The sequence below is a fragment of the Pongo pygmaeus genome, chromosome 18 (genome assembly GCF_028885625.2).
Source record: "Pongo pygmaeus isolate AG05252 chromosome 18, NHGRI_mPonPyg2-v2.0_pri, whole genome shotgun sequence".
NCBI lineage: Eukaryota > Metazoa > Chordata > Mammalia > Primates > Hominidae > Pongo > Pongo pygmaeus.
The window spans coordinates 876,562-899,401 of NC_072391.2; the positions used below are offsets into that span (position 1 = coordinate 876,562).

Below are 22,840 nucleotides of genomic sequence, written 5' to 3' on the forward strand. Positions count from 1 at the left end.
AGGGCAGCCATGAAACCTGGGCCTGGGCTCCCACCCCACGCCCACAGAGGGCAGCCGTGAAACCTGGGCCCGGGCTCCCACCCACGCCCACCGAGGGCAGCTTTGCCTTCCTGGGCATCCCTCCTCCCCCAGGTGGCCGGGCCTGGCCCGCTGCCCGTCCAAGGCCCCTGCGCGGGGTCTCCACCCACACATTCCTGAGGTGTGAGGCGCCGCCGCTCCCTGCTGCCCCGAGCAAAGCCGTCATTTGTTCCCTTTGACGGCCTGGGAGGCTGCCAGGCTCTCCACCCCCACTTCCAAGTTGAGGAAACCGAGGCAGAGGAGGCTCAGGTGTGGCCAATCAACGCTGCACGTCAGAGTTACCCTGGGCAGGGCCCACTGAGACCTGGGAGGGGCCACTTGGGACCTGGAGGGCTGGGGGCTGCCTGGGCGTTAGGGGTAAAGCTCCCTACCCAACCGCGCAGAACACCTCGGAGGCCTGGGGGCTGGGCTCCCCCTTTCACATCGCTCTTTAGAGGACCGCGTGTGGGCATTGGCCCGAGATCCGAAAGGGGCCGTCCTGTTCCCCATGGGCGCTGCCAGCGCCACGCACTCCTCTCTCTGCCTGGCCGGCCACTCCCGTCTGCTGTGACGCGCAGAAGGAGAGCTGCCGGCGGACCCACGGTGCTTCCCTCCCTGGGATCTGTAAGTAACAACCTTTGAGCTCTTTCTGTTGTGGTGTGGATGGAATCTGCACCTTCCATCTGGAGTACTGGGGCCGCCCCAGGCCGGGCTTCCAGCACCAGAGTGATGGTCAGGCTTCAGCTAGACGCAGATTTCACCCCGGAGGGCACAGGCAGACCCATTTGGAAGCGGCAGTCCTAAGGCAGCGCAGGTGCCTCCACGGCCCCAGCCCAGCCCTCCTGCAGGTGTAAAGGATGCAGATTCCAGGGCCCCCCGTGGCCTGCAGAGGCCCCTCAGAGCAGGAAGGGCCGGGCTCTCGGGGAGCCCCCACCCCAGGTGCGGAGGTCCTTGGGTCACGTGGAGGTGGGGTTGGGGGTGCCCAGGTCCCCTGTGATCCGATGGCCAAGTTTCCTGCCTGGCTTCACGCACCCCAAGGGCTGGGGGTCCCACCCACCGCTCATTTTCTGGCTGTGGGGGGGTCTGTTTTCTTCCACCATCTCAAGGTGTTCAGAGCCTCAGGGGCCTTCCCACTTCCTCTGGGGCCTGGGGGCAGTAGAGTCCGTCACCGGGAGGCTCTGTGGCTCCCCAAGACATTCCCCTGTGGACGGGGCCCTGAGCATGAGCATGTTACCCCCATTTCTGAGCTGCGGGTGTACCCACCGGGCCTGGGCCAAGGTTTTTAGGAGGTAGTTCTATTCTACTTAGCCACGGTGGTCTCCCTGAAAGGGGTGAGTGTGGAAGCCAGTTCCCTCTTCTGCGGGCCCCACCCCTACCCCAGGAGGACAATTCTTGTTCAGGGAGGGTCTCCCCACCCACTTCCCCACCCCACACTGGCCCACAGGCCTCCGGGCCTCACCCTAGAGAGTACAAGGGGCTCCCCAGGCTGCTCATTGGCCCAGCCCAGTCCCGCCCCACCTGGACTGCACCCGCAAGTGGGCTCAGAGAGGCCAAGCGGCCCAAAAAGACACTGGTGGGTGGGAATGGGCGGTGGCCTCTGTGCCTGCAGCGCCCCTCCTGCTCCAAGGGTGTTGTCTGCCTGGCAGGGCCTGGGGTGTTCACAAAGCCCAGGCACCTGCAGCTGAGGGTGGGGCAGAGGGGAGGGAGCCACATCTAGGCGAGGGGGCTGCTGGACACAACCCCAGCAGGACCTGCTTGTCCTCCTGTGCAGGAGTGGGGAGACTCAGGCCAGCCCGAGCGGGCGGTGACCCCGGCTGCTCCATCTAAGCTCTGCTCACACTGCCCTGCCCTTCCGGGAGAGGGGTGGGCGCCAACTGACGCCTGGGCTGTCTGGGCTGGGGACCGGGATCTCAGACCCAGCCCCTCCCCTGGACAGGAGCCAGTCGGGGGGACAGAGGGCTCGGTTGCTGGAGGGCAGGGCCAGGGTGCAGACGCAAGCTGCAGGTGCCACAGAATTTTGCTCTGGGAGCCCCTCCTGGGCCCACATGTCCCCAGGCTGGCCCAGGACAGAGGCATGGGGTGGGAGCAGGGGGTCCCATCGTGAGTCACTGCCCTCCACAGACACAGACCATGGCCTTGCCAACGGCTCGACCCCTGTTGGGGTCCTGTGGGACCCCTGCCCTCGGCAGCCTCCTGTTCCTGCTCTTCAGCCTCGGTGGGTACTAGATGGGGCTGCCGGTGAGGCGGGGACGGCCCAGGGGCCTTGGGGGCCAGGCCCTCAGCAAAGCTTTGCCTGTCCCTGCTTTCTCCCTGGAGTGCCTGTGGTGGCCAAGTCCCAGCAGCAGTCTCTGCCCCCAGAGGTGACAGGAGCTGGAGACCCAACCAGGGAGTGATGGGGCTCAGGACACAGTGGGGATGTCTGTGGGATGGGTGGTCTGACCGGCCAAACGCCAGGTCTCAGGGAAAGATGTGGAAGGCCGGGCTCCCTGGTGGAGGGCAGACCCTTGTGCCTGGGGGACTGTGATGTCAGGGGGTACACGGGGCACACAGGGTACACGTGCCTGAGCCACTGGCCTCTCTTTGGGGCGTGCACAGGGCTGGCTGTGGGGGCGGCCGGGCTCTGCCTCCTTCCTCCCCTGGGTCAGGGCACACCCAAGAGGCCCGCCCCCCACCCAAGCTGTCCCCTCTGCCCCTTTAGGATGGGTGCAGCCCTCGAGGGCCCTGGCTGGAGAGACAGGGCAGGTAAGGTCCCCTCTGGGGAAACAGGGGAAGGTCTTCAGGTCCCAGGTGGGGGTGCCATGCTGTGTTCTCTCTGTCATGTATCCACGGTGCCTGCTAGTTTCCACGGTCCCTGCTTGCAAGGGGGCACCTGGACCTGCATGTGACTGGCCTGGGAGCAGCCAGGTCCGGGGAGTAGCAGAGCCAAAATTGCAGCTGGGTCCGGGAAGTGGCTAGATGAGAAGTAGCAAAGCCCATGGGTCTGAGACACAGCCGGGCCTGGGAAGTAGCTGAACTCGGAGAGTACCTGGGCCCAGGGGTAGCGGGACCTGGGAACTCTTGCTCCAGAGAGCTGGTCTGAGCCATGTTCAGCAGGCCCTGTGCCCCCAGGAGGCTGCGCCCCTGGACGGAGTCCTGGCCAACCCACCTAACATTTCCAGGTGGGTCCGGGGTCCTCACAGTCCTCAAGGGTGAGGCTCAAGAGGCCCTGGGGACTGAGGGTGGGCAGGGCACCCCATCCCCCAGCATCCCATCCCCTGTCCGTCCCCTCCCCCACACCCCTCTCCCACCCCATGTCCCCTCCCCCCTCCCCACACCCTCCCCCATGTCCCCTCCCCCTCCCCCCACGTCCCCTCCCCCCACGTCCCCTCCCCCCATGTCCCCTCCCCCCTCCCCCCTCCCCCCACGTCCCCTCCCCCTTCCTCCTCTGCTCCACCACAGATCTGACTGGGCTCAGGACTGTGGGAGGGACTGACACCCCCCAGGTGATGGCAACTCCCAACCCTTGAGGGCGTCACCTGGCCTTGGGGGGGGGTCTGCAGGGAGCACCAGGGTCCTTCGGGGAGAGGTGGGGCTGTGGGGCTTGGGGAGCACTGGGTGGACATTGCAGGGGAGGGGCGATCGTGGGTGCCCAGCCGGACCCCTCCTGCAGCCTCTCCCCACGCCAACTCCTTGGCTTCCCGTGTGAGGAGGTGTCCGGCCTGAGCACGGCGCGTGTCCAGGAGCTGGCTGTGGCCTTGGGACAGAAGAATGTCAAGCTCTCAGCAGAGCAGGTCAGTCTCAGTTGGGCTGAGGCAGGCAGGCACAGCTGGGGCTGAGGAATTCACAGGCAGCTCTGCAGTGCCCACCTTGCCACCACAGTCCCCTCTGTCCCCGCTGCCATCTCTCCCTGGCCAGTTCTTCCCAGAGTTCCTCTGGCCACCCAAGCTGACCACTAGGGTGCCCGTCCACATCAAGGGCTGGCTCCCCAGGAGCAGGTCTGATATGACCCTGTGTGCTGGACCCCCTCCTGGAGCGCCGTGAGCAGCCCTCCAGGCTCTGCCCCAAGGGTGAATCTTTTTCGGGGGAGTGGGTGAGACCTGGGAAAGGGCAGCAGCAGCCATTCACAGGAGCCCACATCCCCCGGGGCAGCGCTGCAGGCGGCCAGAGATCCACTCCCACAGATTCTCGTGGCCAGGGCAGGGGTATGTTGTGGTGGGCAGGCTGGCCAGGCGACCCTGGCCCGCCACGTGGGTGGCAGCTCGAAACGCTCTGTGCTGGACTCCCTGCCCCTGCAGCTGCGCTGTCTGGCTCACCGGCTCTCCGAGCCCCCGGGGGACCTGGACGCCCTCCCGTTGGACCTGCTGCTATTCCTCAAGTAGGCCCTGCCCCCCACCCCCTGCCCCGTGAACCCACCCCCCCCCCCCCACTGACTTCTGCCCCCAGCCCTAAGCCCCCAACCCCTGCCCCTTGCCTTGGACCCCAGGCCACAGCAGAGACGTGGAGGCTGGCCGGGCCGCCTCTCAGGGTGGGGACGGGTGTGATCGGTGCGGCCTGTCCCCAGCACCCTCTCTCCACAGCCCAGACGCATTCTCAGGGCCCCAGGCCTGCACCCGTTTCTTCTCGCGCGTCACAAAGGCCAACGTGGACCTGCTCCCGCGGGGGGCTCCTGAGCGACAGCGGCTGCTGCCTGCGGCTCTGGACTGCTGGGTAGGGGCTGGGGCCAGCGCGGGGTGGAGAGGGCTCGGCAGTTCCAAAGGCGCTGAGGCCGGCCTCTCTGCAGGGTATGCGGGGGTCTCTGCTGAGCGAGGCTGATGTGCAGGCTCTGGGGGGCCTGGCTTGCGACCTGCCTGGGCGCTTTGTGGCCGAGTCGGCAGAAGTGGTACTACCCCGGCTGGTGCGCTGCCTGGGACCCCTGGACCACGACCAGCAGGAGGCAGCCAGGGCGGCTCTGCAGGGCGGAGGACCCCCCTACGGGTAAGTGAAGGTGTCTAGAACCTCGAAGGCTCACCTGGTGGCGTGGCATGAGCAGCGTGAGGACACCCATGGCCACGCCTCAAGGCCCAGGGTCAGTCAACCCCGCTACAACCCCTGCCAATGGCCCCAGCGTCCCCTCCACAGCCCGGGGGTACGGCCTGGCCTCTTCCCTCTCTGGGGCTGCATTGGGGGATCCCTGAGCTGTGCCCCGTGTTTGCACAGCCCCCCGTCGACGTGGTCTGTCTCCACCCTGGACGCTCTGCAGGGTCTGCTGCCCGTGCTGGGCCAGCCCATCATCCGCAGCATCCCACAGGTGAGACCCCGATCCCCAGCCCTTGGGGATGCCCGGCCACCCAAGGCTCAGCCCGGGTCCTGCTCGTCCTCAGGGCATCGTGGCTGCGTGGCGGCAACGCTCCTCTCGGGACCCATCCTGGTGGCAGCCTGAACGGACCGTTCTCCAGTCGAGGTTCCGGCGGGACGTGGAGAGTGAGTGCCGTGCCCTGCGCAGTCTGGCACCAGGCTGGGCAGCACCCCTGGGGGTGGGCATCTGCAGTTTAGGGTCTCACCTGCCCCTCCCCAGCTCTGCAGCACGTCCCATTATAACCACAGAGAGTGGACAGAACCCCGTTTGCCAGTGGGTAAACTGAGGCACGGGGAGGGTCACAAATTGCCCAAGGTCTCATCTCACAGCAGGTGTGGGAGGAAGAAGGGGTCAAACGAACTCCGGCCCTGACCCCTGACCCCTGACCCCTGTGCCCTGCAGAGACACCCTGTCCCCCAGGCAAGAAGGCCCGCGAGATAGACGAGAGCCTCATCTTCTACAAGAAGTGGGAGCTGGAAGCCTGCGTGGATGCGGCCCTGCTGGCCGCCCAGATGGAACGTGTGAACGCCATCCCCTTCACCTACGAGCAGCTGGATGTCCTAAAGCATAAACTGGATGAGGTAGTTCATGACTCAGGTTCCCGCCGGCCTGCTGTGTCCAAGCCATCCCCAGCCCCGCTGGGAGTGACGTAGGCCCTCCTGGTCTCTTGGCCTGCAGCTCTACCCACAAGGTTACCCCGAGTCTGTGATCCAGCACCTGGGCCACCTCTTCCTCAAGATGAGCCCTGAGGATATTCGCAAGTGGAATGTGACGTCCCTGGAGACCCTGAAGGCTTTGCTTGAAGTCAACAAAGGGCACGAAATGAGTGCTCAGGTGACCGTCCGGCTCGGGGGTCACGTGGCATGAGATTGGGAAGGGCTGAGGGGCGGAGTGGGGGACAAAGTCTGAGGTTGGGCGGGTCTGGGGTCAGGGGCACAGCCTGAGGTTATGCTGGTGGTGGAGGGATACATCTCTCCTTGCCACAAGGCTCCTCGGTGGCCCCTCCCACAGGTGGCCACCCTGATTGACCGCTTTGTGATGGGAAGGGGCCAGCTAGACAAAGACACCCTAGACACCGTGACTGTCTTCTACCCTGGGTACCTGTGCTCCCTCAGCCCCAAGCAGCTGAGCTCCGTGTCCCCCAGCATCATCTGGTGAGTCCCCAGAACTCTGCCCGGCAAGGTGGGTCCGTGTGCTGGCGCTCACTGTCCACCCACCCTGTCCCCAGGGCGGTCAGGCCCCAGGACCTGGACACGTGTGGCCCAAGGCAGCTGGACGTCCTCTATCCCAAGGCCCGCCTTGCTTTCCAGAACATGAACGGGTCCGAATACTTTGTGAAGATCCGGTCCTTCCTGGGTGAGCCAGGGAGTCCCTGGACAGGGTGGGTACCACAACGGGGGAGCCACAGACTCCACTCAGGGGTGCCAGGCCTTTGCCTCACTGGGCCGCCTGCTGCCAGGGTAACTGGGTGGTCACCTGTCCTCTGCCCCCAGGGTGTGTATGGCCTTAGGGGCTGTGGGTTCTGACCCCAGCTCAGGGCGCCAGCCACCTCCAGTGTCTCCCACGCCTGGGGGTCAGGCAGCCGGGCAAACCCAGGCCCTGGAATCCCTAAGGAAAAAGGGAAGCCCTGTAAGGCAAGTGGGCTTCCTGCAGCCTGTGGTCAAGGGCCTGGGGGTGTGAGGTGAGGCCTCAGCTCGGGCCCCTCTCCCGGTGGGCAGGTGGGGCCCACACGGAGGATTTGAAGGCTCTCAGTCAGCAGAATGTGAGCATGGACTTGGCCACGTTCATGAAGCTGCAGACGGATGCGGTGCTGGTATGGCGAGTGGGGGGGAGCGCGTGGAGGAGGGGCCAACCGGGGGACGGGAGGGCGTGTAAGGCGGGTCTGCAGTGGGGCAGGGCCTTAGGAAGGGCCTTAGGAAGGGCAGTGTCTTCCTGTGTGGTGGGGCCTAGGGAAGGGCAGCCATTGAGCTGAGGTCAGCGGGCCAGATACCTCCAAAGTCTGGAGAGGCTGCGGCGGGCATCTGTGGGTGGGGCAGTTTGGACACAGGAGAGCCTGGCAGCCCTCTGGCGGCGCTGGGGGAAGGAGACCCTCCTTGATGGCTGCACGGGGGCTCTGGCAGCCGTTGACTGTGGCTGAGGTGCAGAAACTTCTGGGACCCCACGTGGAGGGCCTGAAGGCGGAGGAGCGGCACCGACCCGTGCGGGACTGGATCCGACGGCAGTGGCAGGACGACCTGGACACGCTGGGGCTGGGGCTACAGGGCGGCATCCCCAACGGCTACCTGGTCTTAGACCTCAGCATGCGAGGTGGGTGGGGTGGCGTGGCCAGGCCAGGGCTGGGGGCAGGGCTGGGGTCGTGGAGGTGGGCGCTCTGAGTCACCCCTTTCTCCGTAGAGGCCCTCTGAGTCACCCCTTTCTCCGTAGAGGCGCTCTCGGGGACGCCCTGCCTCCTAGGACCTGGACCTGTTCTCACCGTCCTGGCTCTGCTCCTGGCCTGCACCCTGTCCTGAGGGCCCCACTCCCTTTCTGGCCCCAGCCCTGCTGGGGATCCCCGCCTGGCCAGGAGCAGGCATGGGTGGTCCGTTCCACCCCAAGAGAACTCGCGCTCAGTAAACGGGAACATGCCCCCTGCAGACACGCCTTGTGGCCTCTGAGGACTTTCTGGGACCCCACCAGCGTGGCTCCTCTCCCTCTGGTCTTGGGCCCCCAGGCCAGGTGGGGGCCCTTGGAGGCCTTCCTGACCCTGCTGCCACCGTGCTGAGGGCCAGGCCAGCACTCAAGGTGGCCCCAGTAGACAGTGGTGGGAGTCCTGTGCCCCCGTCCCTGTCCCCGTCCCCGTCCCCGTCCCCACAGGCTTGGCCCCGGCTAGGACATTCCCAGGCTCCCCTGCTCAGGCCTTGAGCACAGACACAGGCAGGACCACGACTTTGGACTTTATTCACGTCCAGCAGTGAAGTCAGTGGCCCCGGCCCCGGCCCCGGCCCCAGCCCCAGCCTTCCGCAGGGCCCGGGCAGCGTCTTCTGTGGCCCGCCTGAGCCTGTGGTTGTGCGGGAGGCACCTTCTTAGGGCCTGGTCCTCAGTCCAGCTCCCAGGGCCTGGAGGCGGGGATGGGCGGGGCAGTCTAATAGGTGGGGCTCGGGTAGGTTGGCCTGGCCTAGAGCTGGCCCCTCAGCCCAAGTGGGCGTCCAGCTGAATCTTACAGCCCTGTTTTTCCTGCACCTGACCCCTGTGAACCCAGCCACCCCAAGGCAGTGCTGTCCACAGAAACCAGGGCGCAAGTCCCCCAGTGCAGCAGCCACAGGAGGCTGGAGGGCAGGGCCACCGCCAGCGGCAGGTACCCCAGGGGGGCCCACAGGCTGCCTGCAGATGGAACAGGGAGGCCACCATCAGTGCCACCAGACGCTACCCCCATATCCACCCCCTGGAGCCAGACAGGCCTGGGCAGCCCCTCCCTCTGGCGGGGGAGGGTGGGGACAGCCAGCGAGGACACCGACCTGCGGCTACTCTTCTGGGACCCAACAAAGGTCTCAAAGTTTCCCCGCCCCCACTTTCTGCTGGTCAGTGGGTTTTAGGGGAGGCAGCTGCGTCTCTAACTCAGTGGGCAATGAAGGGTGAAGCAGGGTTGGCCAGCCTCATCCCAGGAGGCAATGGACAAAGCTGGTGGACAGCCTGTGGGAGTGGCCATGAGGCGGGGACGGGTCTGAGAGGGCCCTGGGCAGAGGGGGCCAAGCCGGAGGGGTGTGGGGGCCATACCTGAGGTGGAGGCCTGGGCAGTGTTCGCGGGCAGGCCCGAGGTGTGGACCAGATGGAGCGCTTGGTGGGTGGTGCTGGGGGGCCCGCTGGTGCCGTGGGCTGGGCCGGTGGAACCGGCGGGGCCGGCGGGGCTGGCGTCCAGGCCGAGCTGGCCCAGGGCAGAGCTGTTGAGGCTGTGGAGCCAGGCCCTGACGGTGGGGTGGCTGCGGGCCTTCTGCAGGTCTCCCACATTGTGGCCCAGCAGTGCAGTCATGTTGCCGACATCCAGGCTCTGCGGAGAGGGGTGGGGCAGAGGGGCCATGGGGCCACCTTCCGGGGCAGGGGAAGACCCACAAGGTAGGGCCAGACCCGGGATCGGGCAGATGGCGGGAGTGAGGCCCAGAAACGGCCTGGAGCAGGGAAGTGGGGGTATGCTGGCTGTGACCTGTGAGCTAGGGGCTCCCCAGCCTGGGACAGCCCTGCACCCCCACCCCCACCCCCACCCCCACCCCCACCCCCACCCCCACGGGGCAGCCCGGCCCCACCTGCAGCTCGAGGGGGTTCAGGCTGGTGAAGGTGTCGATGTCCATGGAGATGTCGGCCTGGGCCAGGTGCCGCAGCTCCTCCACCGGCGCGCCGCCTGGGGGGACAGGGGTAAGGGGGGCGGGGCTCCACCAGGGGAGCACCTGGGGGGATGGGGTGAGGGGGGCTGGGCTCCACCAGGGGAGCACCTGGGGGGATGGGGTGAGGGGGGCTGGGCTCCACCATGGGAACCACCTGGGGGGACAGGGGTGAGGGGGGCTGGGCTCTACCATGGGAGCACCTGGGGGGATGGGGTGAGGGGGGTGGGGCTCCACCAGGGGAGCACCTGGGGGGACGGGGTGAGGGGGGCGGGGCTCCACCAGGGGAGCACCTGGGGTGACAGGGGTGAGGGGGGTGGGGCTGCTGGGGGAGGGTGCCCACCCACGGACAGGGCTCACCGAGGTAGGGGCGCATGAGGCGGTAGTAGGCAGCTGGGGTCCTGTTGCTGCCGAAGTCCTCACGGGCCTTGGTGTAGAGCACGTTCTTCCGGCTCTGGGGGCAGGAGGAGACGTCCAGGGCCCCGGCCAGCCTGTGGGAGGCAGGAGGCTGAGGAGTTGGTCGCCAGCCCCCCACCCTTCCAACGCTGGGCATGGCCCTCCCTTCCCGAGCCACAGCTTTCCTCTCGCTCTCTGTCCTGGGGGAACAGGGTTCCCCCAAATTCACATCCATCCAGGACGTCAGAATGTGACCTTGTTGGGAAACAGGGTCATTGCAGATGGGATAAGATGAGGTCAGACTGGATCAGGTGGGCCCTAAACCAATGACTGGGAGCCTTCTAAGAACAGGGAAAGCTGAGGGCCGGGCGCGGTGCTCTCGCCTGCAATCCCAGCACTCCGGGAGCCCTGGGCGGGTGGATCACGAGGTCAGGAGATCGAGACCAGCCTGGCCAACATGGTGAAGCCCCATCTCTACTAAAACTACAAAAATCAGCCAGGTGTGGTGGGCGCCTGTAGTCCCTCCCAGCTACTCAGGAGGCTGAGGCAGGAGAATTGCTTGAACCCAGGAGACAAGACAGAGGTTGCAGTGAGCTGAGATCACGCCACTTAACTCCAGCCTAGGCGGCACAGTGAGACTCCATCTCAAAAACAAACAAAAAGGGGAAATCTGAGGGCTGGGCGTGGAGGCTCACGCTTGTAAATCCCAGCACTTTGGGAGACTGAGGCAAGAGGATTGCTTGAATCCAGGAGTTTGAGATCAGCCTGGGCAACATAGTGAGACCCTGTCTCTTAAAAAAAAAAGAATAGGAAATGTGGATACAGATGGAGGAGAGTGTGGCGTGAGAATGGAGGCAGAGATGGGGTTGATGTATGCATAAGCCCGGGGGTGCCAAACCTTGTCAGCAACGCCAGAAGCTAGAGGAGGCAGGAAGGGTCCTCCCTGCAGGGTTCAGAGGGGCAGGGGCTGCCAGCACCCTGATTTCACACCTCTGGCCTCCAGAACTGAGAGAATATATTTCTCTTTAAAATTACCCAATTTGGCCAGGTGCAGTGGCTCACACCTGTTATCCCAGCACTTTGGGAGGCCGAGAAGGGTGAATCGCTTGAGGTCAGGAGTTCGAGACCAGCCTGGCCAACATGGTGAAAACTCATCTCTACTAAAAATAGAAAAATTAGCCGGACATGGTGGCGGATGCCTGTAATCCCAGTTACTCGGGAGGCTGAGGTGGGAGAATCGCTTGAACCCAGGGGGCAGAAGTTGCAGTGAGCCGAGATCGCGCCACTGCACTCCAGCCTGGGTGACATAGTGAGACTGCCTCAAAAAATAAGTAGGCCGGGCGCGATGGCTCACGCCTGTAATCCCAGCACTTTGGGAGGCCGAGGCGGGCAGATCATGAGGTCAGGAGATCGAGACCATCCTGGCCAACACGGTGAAACCCCGTCTCTACTAAAAATACAAAAAATTAGCCAGGCGTGGTAGCAGGTGCTTGTAGTCCCAGCTACTCGGGAGGCTGAGGCAGGAGAATGGCGAGAACCCGGGAGGCGGAGCTTGCAGTGAGCCAAGATCGCGCCACTGCATTCCAGCCTGGGAGACAGAGCAAGACTCCATCTCAAAAAAATAAATAAAGTCACCCAGTTTGTGTACTTTGCTCAAAGCTAGAGTCCAGGCAGGGCAGCCCTGGGACTGATGCTCCCCTGATGGCCTGGCTGAGCTGCCCTCCCTGGCATCAGTTTCCTCTCGTGGTCCTCCTGGGCTGAGGCAGGAGCTGCCTCCAAGGCAGTGGGAGATTGGGGTTGGCTCACCGGAGCTCCTGGGGATGGATGGTCTGGATCTGCTGAGGACTCATCCAGCACAGGCGGGTGCCCCCGATGGCCAGCAGCAGGGCGCCGGAGACTGTGCTATTGTGCTCCAGAAACTTCTGCAGCACAGCCTGGGGGCAGAGCCCGGGTCAGTGGGGCAGGCTGGGGCTCGGGGCCGCCCACCTGCCCACCCACCCAGGTGCCCTCACCTCTGTCTGGTTCTCCAGGGCCACGTCCGAGGCCAGCAGAGCCACGACCGTGTCCTGGGAAGTGATGCTCCACTGGCCGATCTCGGTGCGGGAGTAGAGGATGAGCCGCAGCTGATCCTCCGGGAGGCCTTGTGGGTAGATCTGAGCAGGTGGGCAGGGCTGGGCAGGGTCAGCAGAGGTGCCGCGCCCACCGGCCTCCCCGTCCCCACAGCCCGGCCGTGCACCTGTGCGAGCTTGGCCTTGACCATGCGCTGGCACTCAGTGGGCAGCGGGTGCTGCAACAGAGGGTCCAGGTTGGTTCTGAGGATGCGGCCGTCCAGGCAGGACTCAAGCTGTGCACAGTCGTAGTGCACCAGGAGGAGGTCGTCCCGCAGCGTGGCGGCCGTGATGTTGCCTCGGACACAGGGTCTCCCTTGGGGGTGTGTGGGGTCCAGGCTGGTAACCGGGGCCTGGGCCAACCACCACTGCTGGCTCTGGGCACCTTTTTTTTTTTTTTTTTTTGAGACAGAGTCTTGCTCTATCGCCTAGCAGCAGGGCGCCAAAGGCTGGAGAGCAGTGGCATTGATCTCAGCTCACTGCAACCTCTGCCTCCTAGGTTCAAGTGATTCTCCTGCCTCAGCCTCCCGAGTAGCTGGGATTACAGGCATGTGCCACCATGCCAGCTAATTTTTGTGTTTCTAGTAGAGACGGGGTTTTGCCGTGTCGGCCAGGCTGGTCTTGAACTCCTGACCTTAAATGCATCGTTCCGCCTTGGCCTCCCAAAGTGCTGGGATTACAGGCCTGAGCCACTGTGCCCAGCCCTTTTTTTTTTTTAGGCAAAGTCTCGCTGTGTCGCCCAGGCTGGAATGCAGTGGCACGATCTTGGCTCATTACAACCTCCACCTCCACCTCCCAGGTTCAAGCGATTCTCACTCCTCAGCCTCCCAAGTAGCTGGGATTACAGGCATGAGGCACCACGCCTGGCTAATTTTTGTATTTTTAGTAGAGATGGGGTTTCCCCATGTTGGCCAGGCTGGTCTCGAACTATGGACCTCAAGTGATTTGCCTGCCTCGGCCTCCCAAAGTGCTGGGATTACAGGTGTGAGCCACCGTGCCTGGCCCAGGCCCCCTCTTTGACCCCTTCCCCTCCACTTCTGACCTTGGTCAGACCTTGGCTTTCCCTGAGTTCTAACCAAGAACTTGGCCAAACTACTTCTCTGAGGTCAGCCAGGCCCGAGGGAGGAGCCAGACCGGGGAGGTGCAGGGCGGGTCACAGTGGCTATACTGACCTGGGCTGAGCCGGGGCCTGGAGGACACTGGTTTGGTCTTGGACTCCAGGAAGCTGGTGACAAAGCGCCTGGCCTCACGCCGGCTGAGCCTCCCGGCCCGGCATGAAGCCACCACGCTGCGGAAGAAGCCCAGGCCCACGGCCTGGCAGGGCAGGTGTGGGCTGAGGTTGGTGGCCCAGGCCTCCATGCCACAGCCCGCTTGTGCTCACCCCGGGGCCCCTCCTACCTCCTGCACCTGCGCCCACAGGTGAGGGCTGATGTATGTGGCCAGGGGCCCCAGGGCCTGTAGCCCCTCCAGTGTCCAGGAGCCAGGGGGCCTGGTGCACAGAATGGGGTGCAGTGTTGGGTCCAGGGCAGGTCCCCCGCCCCGGGAGCCCCTGCCCCTCCGTGGACACCCAGCAGGCAGGAGCACCCAGTAGGTGCTTGACCACCCAGCCCCTGACTGGCACCCACGGGAGGGACGCCCCCACCACAGCCAGCGGGACAGCACCCCAACCCTCTGCCCCTCGGCCACAGGACCCAGTGAGGCTGAGGCCAGAGATCAGATGTTAGTGGGCTGTGGACATCAGTGACCTCTTGGGCCGACCCCGGGCTGCCTCCCGTCTCGTCCCCGCCTCCTCGCCTGGCCCCATGACCCCACCCACCCGAGCGAGGTCTTCCCACCGGCCAGCAGTGAGTTGAGGGCAATGTGCTGGGCGGCGGTCAGCCGTGGGCAGCGCTGCAGGTTCTCCAGCACGCGGGGGTCTGCGGCACCGATGCTGGACGCGTCCATGTCACACACCAGGGCCCCGAGCAGTTGTAGATCGGAGGCGCTGAGTCGCGGGCGGGCCACTCCCTGCAGGGCCAGCAGGTCGGCGCCCAGCGGGAGGCTGCCTCCAATGCACAGGACCCATCCTGCCCAGGCGCCCACCAGGCGGGCCACAGCCGCCCCCCACGCACCCCGGCCCACCCCACTCAGCGCCCACCAGGCAGGCCACAGCCGCACGCCGCAGGGCGACTCTCTGGTCGGGTAGATGACTCAGCAGCTCCACGTCCCCCTGGGCGGCACAGCGGATGAAGGCCCGGCAGTCTGCTTCCTGCACCTGGCTCAGGCTGCAGGTGAGTTTGAGGCTGTCAGGCTGACGGGGGGCGGGGCCCGACCTCCCAGCAGCCCCGAGATGCACCTGGGGCACTGAGGGCCCCCAGGACTCCTGTGGCCAGGCAGGGAGGGACACTCACTTGTAGAAGAGCAGCAGGTTAGGCGGGTGGAGCGTGAAGTCGTCCTGGAGGCCGCACCGTGACGCCAGGTTGGCCAAGCAGCTGAGCTGGGCAGAAGGGCGCTGGTTACTCCCTCGTCCACTCTGGACTCACCGTGGCAGCCCGTGGGCGCCCTTCCCCTCTGCAGAGGCCTCAGGCTCCAGTCCCCACCCACTTCTCGGGCCCCATTTCCCGCATGTCAGGTCCTCCCCACGGCCACCCGTGCCCGCCCCTCTGCCTGGAGGGGAACCCCACACAGCAGAACAGGCCTCCGAACGGCTGCCCCCAGCCCCAAAGCCGCCTCCCTGGCCGCTAGGCCCCTCTGCAGCCTCCCTGGCCCCCAGCTCCAAAGCCGTGTCCTCACTGACGGGGTGTTAAAGCGCACGTCCGGATGCTGGGCGGGTGTAGACGATTGCCTGTCTCCACCAAGGAGGCCCCACAATGCTGTGGTTGGGGGTCTCCTCCGGCGCAGCCCATTGGCAGCTTCCCAAGTGGACTCTGGGTGGTGCCCCTCGGCTCCACCTGACAGCCTCCTCCTGGCATCAGGGCTCTGCCAGGCCTGGCCTCCACCCCCGACCCCATGCTCCCTGAGGCTCTGCTCGCCCCTCTGAGCCTATGCAGCACGCTGCCCAGCCTCAGCGCCTCCTGCCTAGGCTTGTATAGCCTGGCCTTTGAGGTCATTTCAAGGGTTTTTAGCCCATTCCTCAGAGGGCCCTTTGCCTGATTTTATGTCAGCCAAGCCCCTGGGACATACGGTGCATAAGGCGAGGGGCTTCGAGGCAGACAAGGACGGCCCCAGAGTTTTGTGCAGCCCCCACCAGGGTCTCATCCCTGAGGAGGAGCCCACCCAGGGTGGGGGCTCGGGGACCCTCCTGCAGCCTGAAAGGAGCCCCAGGGAATGGAGCACGGGCTGCCAGCCTCCTGCAGCGCAAGGTCCTCCTGGCTGAGAGGGAGGGGAAGAAAAACCCTGACCCACAAACACCCAGAATGCCTGTCAGCTGGAACAGAACGTTCAGCCTGTTTGATTATCAAAGGCAAAAAGCAGGCCAGGTGTGGTGGCCCACGCCTGTAATCCCAGCACTTTGGGAGGCTGAGGAGGGCTGATCACTTGAGCTCAGGAGTTCGAGACCAGCCTGGCCAAGACAGTGAGACCCCTGTTTCTAAAAAGAATTACAAAGTTACGCCAGGCGCCGTGGCACACGCCTGTAATCCCAGCAGTTTGGGAGGCCAAGGCAGGCGGATCACCTGAGGCCAGTTCGAGACCAGCCTGGCCAATATGGTGAAACCTCGTCTCTAGTAAAAATACAAAAATATTAGCTGGGCGTGGTGGCGGGCGCCTGTAGTCTCAGCTACTTGGAAAGCTGAGGCAGGAGAATCACTTGAACCCAGAAGGCAGAGGTTGCAAGTGAGCTGAGATTGCGCCACTGCACTCCAGCCTGGGCAACAGAGAGAGACTCCATCTCAAAAAACAAAAACAAAAACAACTGTCCCAGCTACTGGGGAGGCTGAGGTGGGAGGATGGCTTGAATCTGGGAGTTGAGGTTGCAATGAGCTGAGATGGTGCCACTGCTCTCCAGTCTGGACAATAGAGTGCGATCTTATCTCAAAAAATAATAATCATAATAAAATTTTAAATGTTTTAAAGAAGAGAAAGGCCAGGTGGGGTGGCTCATGGCTGTAATCCCAGTACTTTGGGAGGCCGAGATGGGCAGGTCACTTGAGGCTAGGAGTTTGAGACCAGCCTGGGCAACATGGTAAAACCTCATCTGTATTAAAAATTCAAAAATTAGCCGGGCATGGTGTCACGCACCTACAATCCCAGCTACCTGGGAGGAGGCTGAAGCAGGAGAATTGTTTGAATCCGGGAGGCAGAGGTTGCAGTGAGCTGAGATCGCGCCACTGCACTCCAGCCTGGGTGACAGAGTGAGACTCTGTCTCAAAAATAAATAAATAAGAGAGAAAAAAAGACTGTGGCAATAAGATACCAAATTATAAATGAGACCTACGGCTGTGCCAGGCAGAGGGGAGTTGGTGCCTGCTGGCTGTCCCTGTGTTCCTCCTGTGGCCTCCTTGTCTGAGTTGAAAGCATTCCCTATTTGCTGAGTCCATGTTTTACATAGGGCTTTATTCCTTTAACCGGTTACAAACGAAAGAGTCTCTGAATCCACCTATGACTTATAAGCCCCCAATTCGAGATATCCTGCCTTTTCAGGGAGAACGGGCTGATGTCTGCCTACCCCGTGTTCTCTGCCTCTTTGCCTGTAACTCCTGCTTCCCGGATGCCTAGAAAACCAACCTGTAACCCACCGGCCTCAGGGCGCTCACACCTCTTGAGACTGTTTCCTCAGGCCAGGGTCACTCATACCGCTCAGATAACTCTAAACTATGTCACTGTGTGGTTTTCCCGTGAAGGGATGGAGGTCTTTCTGCCTTTCCCTTTTCCTGGACGGCCCTGCACAGGCCAGGATCCTGCAGCCCGTGCAGGGAGAGGCCTGTGGGCTGTAAAATCCGCTCTGGGGGCCCAGAGTATGCACCCCAAGTCGGGCACCATTCCCCGCCGAGGTGGGTGGTGGGGGAGGGTGAACCCTTGTCCTCACTGGGGACACAGGGTGGAGCATCTGCAGGCAAGTTGGCTAAAACGTCCTGGAAGTAGATAAGTGTGGGCTGCACCCGAAAGTCACCCTGCCTCCTGGTGGACCTCCTATCCTGGCAGGCAGATACACACTCCAGGTGGTTTTGAAGTTGGTGGGTTGGCTTCCACACAGCCCTCCTGCTCTAGGGGGCCGCACACCCCATCCCGACCATGGTCACACTGGGTCCTGCCCCAGCTCTCGCTAAGCCGTCCCTCGCCTCTCACACCTGAACCCATGTGCCCTTCCCTATCCGGGCCCGTCCCTCAGAGCCTGGCCTCGGCCACCCGCCCGCCCACCCACTCACACTCCTTCCCGCTCACCTGCCAGGCCTGGAGGGGGACCTGCAACAAGGCCAGCCTCTGGATTAGGGCTGAGAGCTGGTCCCGGGGCAGCTGGCTGGCCGGCTGGCACCAGAAGCCTTGCAGCAGGGAGCAGTTGGCACTGGGCAGACAGGAGGAGGCAGTGGCAGGGAGGGTCCAGGAGGAGTGGAAGCAGCTGAGGGGGGTTGCCCAGCAGAAGGGCATGGGCCGCACGCAGCCTGCAGGACCGAGCTCTGACTCCACCGCTCCCCAGCACTGAAGGAGGGAGAGCGGGAGGTGGTGCCCCCGACACAGGCAAGATCCTGCTTCACTCACTCACTCATTCACTCATTCATTCATTCACTCATTCATTCATTCACTCATTCACTCATTCACTCACTCACTCACTCACTCATTCACTCACTCATTCACTCATTCATTCACTCATTCACTCACTCACTCATTCACTCATTCACTCACTCACTCATTCACTCACTCATTCACTCACTCATTCACTCATTCACTCACTCATTCACTCACTCACTCATTCACTCACTCACTCATTCACTCACTCATTCACTCATTCACTCACTCACTCACTCACTCATTGACTCACTCACTCACTCATTCACTCACTCATTCATTCACTCACTCACTCATTCACTCACTCATTCACTCATTCATTCACTCACTCATTCACTCATTCACTCACTCACTCATTCACTCACTCATTCACTCATTCATTCACTCACTCATTCACTCATTCATTCACTCACTCATTCACTCATTCACTCACTCACTCATTCACTCATTCATTCATTCAGTCATTCATTCATTCATTCAGTCATTCACTCATTCATTCACTCATTCACTCATTTACTCACTCATTCACTCACTCACTCATTCACTCACTCATTGACTCACTCATTCACTCATTCACTCATTCATTCACTCACTCCTTCACTCATTCACTCATTCATTCACTCACTCATTCACTCATTTTCACTCACTCATTCACTCATTTATTCATTCACTCACTCATTTTCACTCACTCATTCACTCATTTTCACTCACTCACTCATTCACTCACTCACTCATTCACTCATTCATTCACTCATTCATTCATTCTCTCCTTCATTCATTCTCTCCAGAATACCCTGTGGGGCCAGGCTCTTGGCTGCACACACAGCCTTAGGTGTAGCCCCTGCTTAGACCCTGGGGCAGCACTTCCTCCTGAGGCCGGGTCTCAGCTGGCTGGGAGCTCAGGTGGCTCCCTGAACACCCCCGCTGGCTGCTGAGGCACCTGAGGAGGAGACAGCCCCACCCAGGGCTTTGGCACCTGCTGGGCAGGCCCGGGGAAGCCGTCTCCCCAGCCTTCCTTGTGGTGTGACTCTAATCCAGTCAAACACAGAGCGGGCCTTGTGCCACTCAGGACCCCAGCCCTGCCTCACAGACGCCCTGATTAGTCAATTGACCAGCCTGTCATTGTCACTAACTCTGAAGGACGGGGAGGAGGGCCGAGCCCAGCATGAGGTTCCAGGCAGTGTGGGGAACCAGAGTGTCCTCTGGGGTGGGCAGAGGCGGCAGGGCCTGATGGTTGAGGCCTCGGCAGTGGCTGAGGGACCCACACCCGGCCGTGTAGGTCCAAAGCTGGACACTGGACACTGAGTCATCTCAGGGCCCCCCAAGGTGGAGCAAGAGATGACAGCCTCAGCGTGCAGACTGCTGGCGACCACCCCCAGACCCTTCCCCATCCCCTTGTCTGACCCCTCCCCTGGCCCGACCGAGAAGCAGACCCCCACTGCAGGAGGGCTGCACTCACTTGGCCCACAGGTTGGCCCTGCTGGCATCCAGCTCTCCTGGGGAAAGATCCTTGGCCTGGGGCCCAGAGCAGTGGGCAGCAAGGGACAAGAGGAGGGTGAGGCCTGAGCTCTGCAGGGCACCTGGAATAAGGTGGGCTGTGAGGGTCCCAGCGGGAGCAGGGGCCGGGGCATCCGGGTCCCAGGGTGGACTTGTGACCCCCACCATGGGGGTCTCCTTGAGGCCAGAGGACACAGAGGAACTTCTGGAGCCCCACAGCACCGGCCACCTGTGCACAGCCTGGGACTGAGCACAGGGCATGTCTGGTGGTGCATGTACAGGCGTGATGCTGTGGATGCATGCAGGCACGCACGTGTAGGTGACAGTGTGCACGTATAGGTGACGGGGTGCACAAGTGGGTGACAGTGTGCACGTGTAGGTGACAGTGTGCACGGGTAGGTGATGGTGTGCATGGGTAGGTTACACTGTGCACGGGTAGGTGACAGCTGTGTGCACGGGTAGATGACGGTGTGCACGGGTAGGTGACAGCTGTGTGCACGCGTAGGTGACGGTGTGCACGGGTAGATGACAGCTGGGTGCATGGGTAGGTGACAGTGTGCACGGGTGACAGCTGTGTGCACGGGTAGGTGACGGTGTGCATGGGTAGGTGACGGTGTGCACGGGTAGGTGACAGCTGTGTGCACGGGTAGGTGACGGTGTGCACGGGTAGGTGACGGTGTGCATGGGTAGGTGACAGCTGTGTGCACGGGTAGGTGACAGCTGTGTGCATGAGTCTGGCAGGGTGTGCACATGTCCACCCGTGTTGCACATGTGTGAGATGGCAGGTGCATATGTGTGAGCTCCTTCTTCCTCCAGCCAGACGCCCCGTGGCTCTGTGTCCTCACAGTGGAGCCCTGAGACCTATAAGGCAGTGGAGCTGTGGGGGCAGAAGCCACCTTCAAGGGCCCTGGCTGCTCAGCTCTGCAGTGGGGGTCACGGCAGGGCCTCCCAGCAGGAACTGGGAGCCCAGCCCATCTTCCTGCTTTGGAAACCCAGCCCAGGAAGGGGGTTTGGGTGCAGGAGAGCCCCCTTATCTTGCTGGCCCTGGGGAGACCACGTGGTGAAGTCTCTTCTCTGGCAGGCGTTGAGCAGGGGTTGCCACAGCCCACACAGATCTGCCCACGGCCTCTTGGGCTGCTGGGGCCCGGCCCACCCCTCTCAGGGAGGGTGACGCACTGGGCAACCCTGGCCTCAGAGCCCGGCCCTGCTTGTGTCCGGGCTGCCCAAGAGAATGCCGTCTCCACTCACCCCCCCCACTGTTTCCCCAGAAGCCATGTCCAGTTGCCTGGGCCAGGAGTGGCCCCTTCTAGCCAAGCTTGCCTGCCTTGCCTCACCCTCCCAGGACCCCCATGCCTGCTGGGGAGGGCTGGGCTCACAGTGCCCTGGCAGCCCCACCCCCGGCCTGCTGCTGCTGGGCAGGGCCCACCTTCTCCTTCCTTGGCTTGGGACAGACCCTCGCTCAGGAGAATGGGGTGGCCAGAGCCCTGGGCACTCCCATGTCTGCGGGATGGCTTTGCCACGTGGGCCTGGCACTCTGGAGGCCCCTTTTCTGCATGGAGGCCTCGTCTCACCCACTCTGGGGCCCATGTCTGTGCGGTGGCGTGCACTGGTCATCCTGGCTGAGACGTCCCCGGGCAGGAAGGTGCTGGGGCCACGGGCAGTGGGTCCAGGACTAGCTGGAGAGGCGTAACAGAGGCAAGACACAGGTGAGACACACAGGTTGGCCCCGCACTGCCTCCCACCCCCTGGGGTGTGGAGAGGGAGGGTGCAGTCCGGGCTCACCCGGGGCAGCGGGGCCAGAGCTGCCGCTCCCCCACCTTCGGGGGGAAAGGATCCCATAAACACTAAAAGGCAGCAGCAGGCAGCGGGAACCATGTGAAACCCTGGGGCCTTTCTTACCGCAGGTCAGGGCCTAGGGGACCCACAGGCTGCTGGGTCTCCAATGAACAGATCTCCAACAAACAGCGAGTCCCCCAGGCAGCCTCGTGCAGCCCTGGCTTTGTCTCCACACCCAGCGGCCCTGGCAGCTCCCTTTCCCTCTTTGAGCCCCAGATGTCCGGCTCTGTTGCTGACACCCGGCCCCCAGTGGCAGCTGGGGTAGCCTCAACCACGCTGGAAATGGAAGCTGCAAGGCCAGGGACCCCGGAGGAGTCTGGTACTGCTGTGGGCCACTGTCTCCTCCTGGAACCAGCCTGATGGCTTTTGGGCACCTCTGGGCCTCCTGATTGTGGCCCAAGAGGGAGACAGGGAGGCTGCCCCATGCAGAGGCAAATGCAGAGGCTCAGGCCCAGCCACAGGTCCGGGACCGGCCCTGCGGGTGGGCTGGTGGTGGCTCCCGCCTGCCCTTCTCACCTGAGCAGAAACCCTGGGTGTGGCGGAGGGAGGTGCTGCCCAGGCTGTGGGGTGGCTGCTCCTGGCAGGGAGTTGCGGACCAGGTGCTCCAGACGCAATTCCAGCCCACCAAGTGTGTCAGCCGCTACCACTGAGCGCCCGGGTGCAGAGGCAGTGCAGGGCGGGGATGCCGCGGTCCCCGCTCACCTCCATGCCTGGCCTGGCAGGTGGCATGACACTGCCCCGCCCAGTCCCATGCCCACGGTGACGCCCGCCAGCAGTCCTGTGGGGGAGGCCCGGGCCGTGCCAGGCGATGCACTGTGTCAGCCCCTGGGGACCTCAGGCACAATGGGCACCTACTGCCTTCCCCCAGAGCAAAGGCTGAGCTCACGGCTGGCAGCTGCCCAGCTCACACCCCTCCCTGCCCACCGGGCCCCTGCTCTGCATCGTCTGCGCCCCAGGGGTCATGTCATGCATCTGCACCTGAGTCCGCCGTGTTTGCTGGTGCCTGCGTGTGCACAGGTGCATCTCGGGCCTCCTGGTCTGTGTGCCCGGGAGCACGGACACGGACACACTGTGTGTCCCTCTGCGGGGACATCAGGCACATGAGGACCCAATGCGGGGGCCAGGAATGGTGACGGCTGCGGCCATTCCATGAATGCCACAGCTCAGAGCTGGGCAGGCAAGAGCACCCATGTGTGCACTGTGGGGCTCCACCAGGCAGGCTAGGGGGGCAGAAGAGACAGGAGGGACTTCCCAGCCCACCTGCCAGGCTTCTCCCCTCACTGGGACAGGGTGCTGGGTGACCCAGGCTGAGCCCTGGCCTGGCCCACCTACCCCAGCTCTCATCTTGGGAGAGACTCGGCCCCTGCTTGGCAGGACCTGCAGCTCAGTTTCAGCTGTGGCACCACCAACCCCTGCGCCACAGCTATGCTATGGGTGCCCAACGAGCCAGCTCCATGGCCAAGCTGAGACTTGACCCCCGATCTGGGTCTGGGGGCTGACAGCAGGGGAACTGGTGGGTGACCGCTCCCCAGGCCTGCACAGGCCCACGGGAACCCAGGTGCCCCTTTGAGAGCTCT

The 22,840-nt window shown here is 63.2% G+C and overlaps 2 protein-coding genes across 6 annotated transcripts; one reads left to right on the forward strand and one right to left on the reverse strand.

The window, feature by feature from the left end:
- The first annotated feature begins 235 nt into the window (after positions 1-235).
- MSLN (mesothelin) lies at positions 236-8,008 on the forward strand. Of its 5 annotated transcripts, none has more exons than XM_054455348.2 (17): positions 236-681; positions 2,179-2,272; positions 2,756-2,799; positions 3,124-3,215; positions 3,707-3,827; positions 4,332-4,411; positions 4,614-4,743; positions 4,817-5,010; positions 5,233-5,323; positions 5,397-5,496; positions 5,774-5,952; positions 6,050-6,205; positions 6,383-6,525; positions 6,600-6,727; positions 7,090-7,184; positions 7,492-7,678; positions 7,766-7,873. In XM_054455348.2, exons 2-17 carry the CDS (start codon positions 2,188-2,190, stop codon positions 7,774-7,776), a joined length of 1,836 nt encoding a protein of 611 aa, XP_054311323.2. In that variant the 5' UTR covers positions 236-681; positions 2,179-2,187; the 3' UTR covers positions 7,777-7,873. The 5 variants fall into 5 exon arrangements, with proteins under 5 accessions (XP_054311323.2, XP_054311320.2, XP_054311321.2 ...); XM_054455345.2 differs by having other exon boundaries at positions 242-681; positions 7,796-8,008; XM_054455346.2 differs by having other exon boundaries at positions 325-681; positions 3,148-3,215; positions 7,796-8,008.
- Positions 8,009-8,402: 394 nt separating this feature from the next.
- Positions 8,403-22,409, reverse strand: LOC129016207 (mesothelin-like protein). The gene is made up of 16 exons (XM_054455349.2): positions 22,364-22,409; positions 19,390-19,510; positions 17,589-17,709; positions 14,618-14,703; positions 14,355-14,491; positions 14,044-14,224; positions 13,626-13,716; positions 13,400-13,541; positions 12,356-12,525; positions 12,132-12,272; positions 11,926-12,053; positions 10,084-10,214; positions 9,851-9,880; positions 9,649-9,758; positions 9,125-9,395; positions 8,403-8,731 (listed from the first exon to the last, which is right to left on the reverse strand). The coding sequence occupies exons 1-16, from the start codon at positions 22,407-22,409 to the stop codon at positions 8,568-8,570; spliced, it is 2,070 nt and encodes a 689-aa protein (XP_054311324.2). The 3' UTR covers positions 8,403-8,567.
- Positions 22,410-22,840: the final 431 nt, after the last annotated feature.

Excerpts from the sequence above, each read along its gene's own strand:
- MSLN (XM_054455345.2), top strand. The coding sequence starts at position 2,188 with ATGGCCTTGCCAACGGCTCGACCCCTGTTGGGGTCCTGTGGGACCCCT. Across the intron at positions 5,953-6,049 it reads TAAAGCATAAACTGGATGAG|CTCTACCCACAAGGTTACCC; the intron begins GTAGTTCATGAC and ends CTTGGCCTGCAG. Across the intron at positions 7,185-7,491 it reads TGCAGACGGATGCGGTGCTG|CCGTTGACTGTGGCTGAGGT; the intron begins GTATGGCGAGTG and ends GGGCTCTGGCAG.
- LOC129016207 (XM_054455349.2), bottom strand. The coding sequence starts at position 22,409 with ATGGCCGCAGCCGTCACCATTCCTGGCCCCCGCATTGGGTCCTCAT. Across the intron at positions 19,511-22,363 it reads CCCCCGCATTGGGTCCTCAT|GTGCCCTGCAGAGCTCAGGC; the intron begins GTGCCTGATGTC and ends ACCTTATTCCAG. Across the intron at positions 9,396-9,648 it reads TGAACCCCCTCGAGCTGCAG|AGCCTGGATGTCGGCAACAT; the intron begins GTGGGGCCGGGC and ends CCCTCTCCGCAG.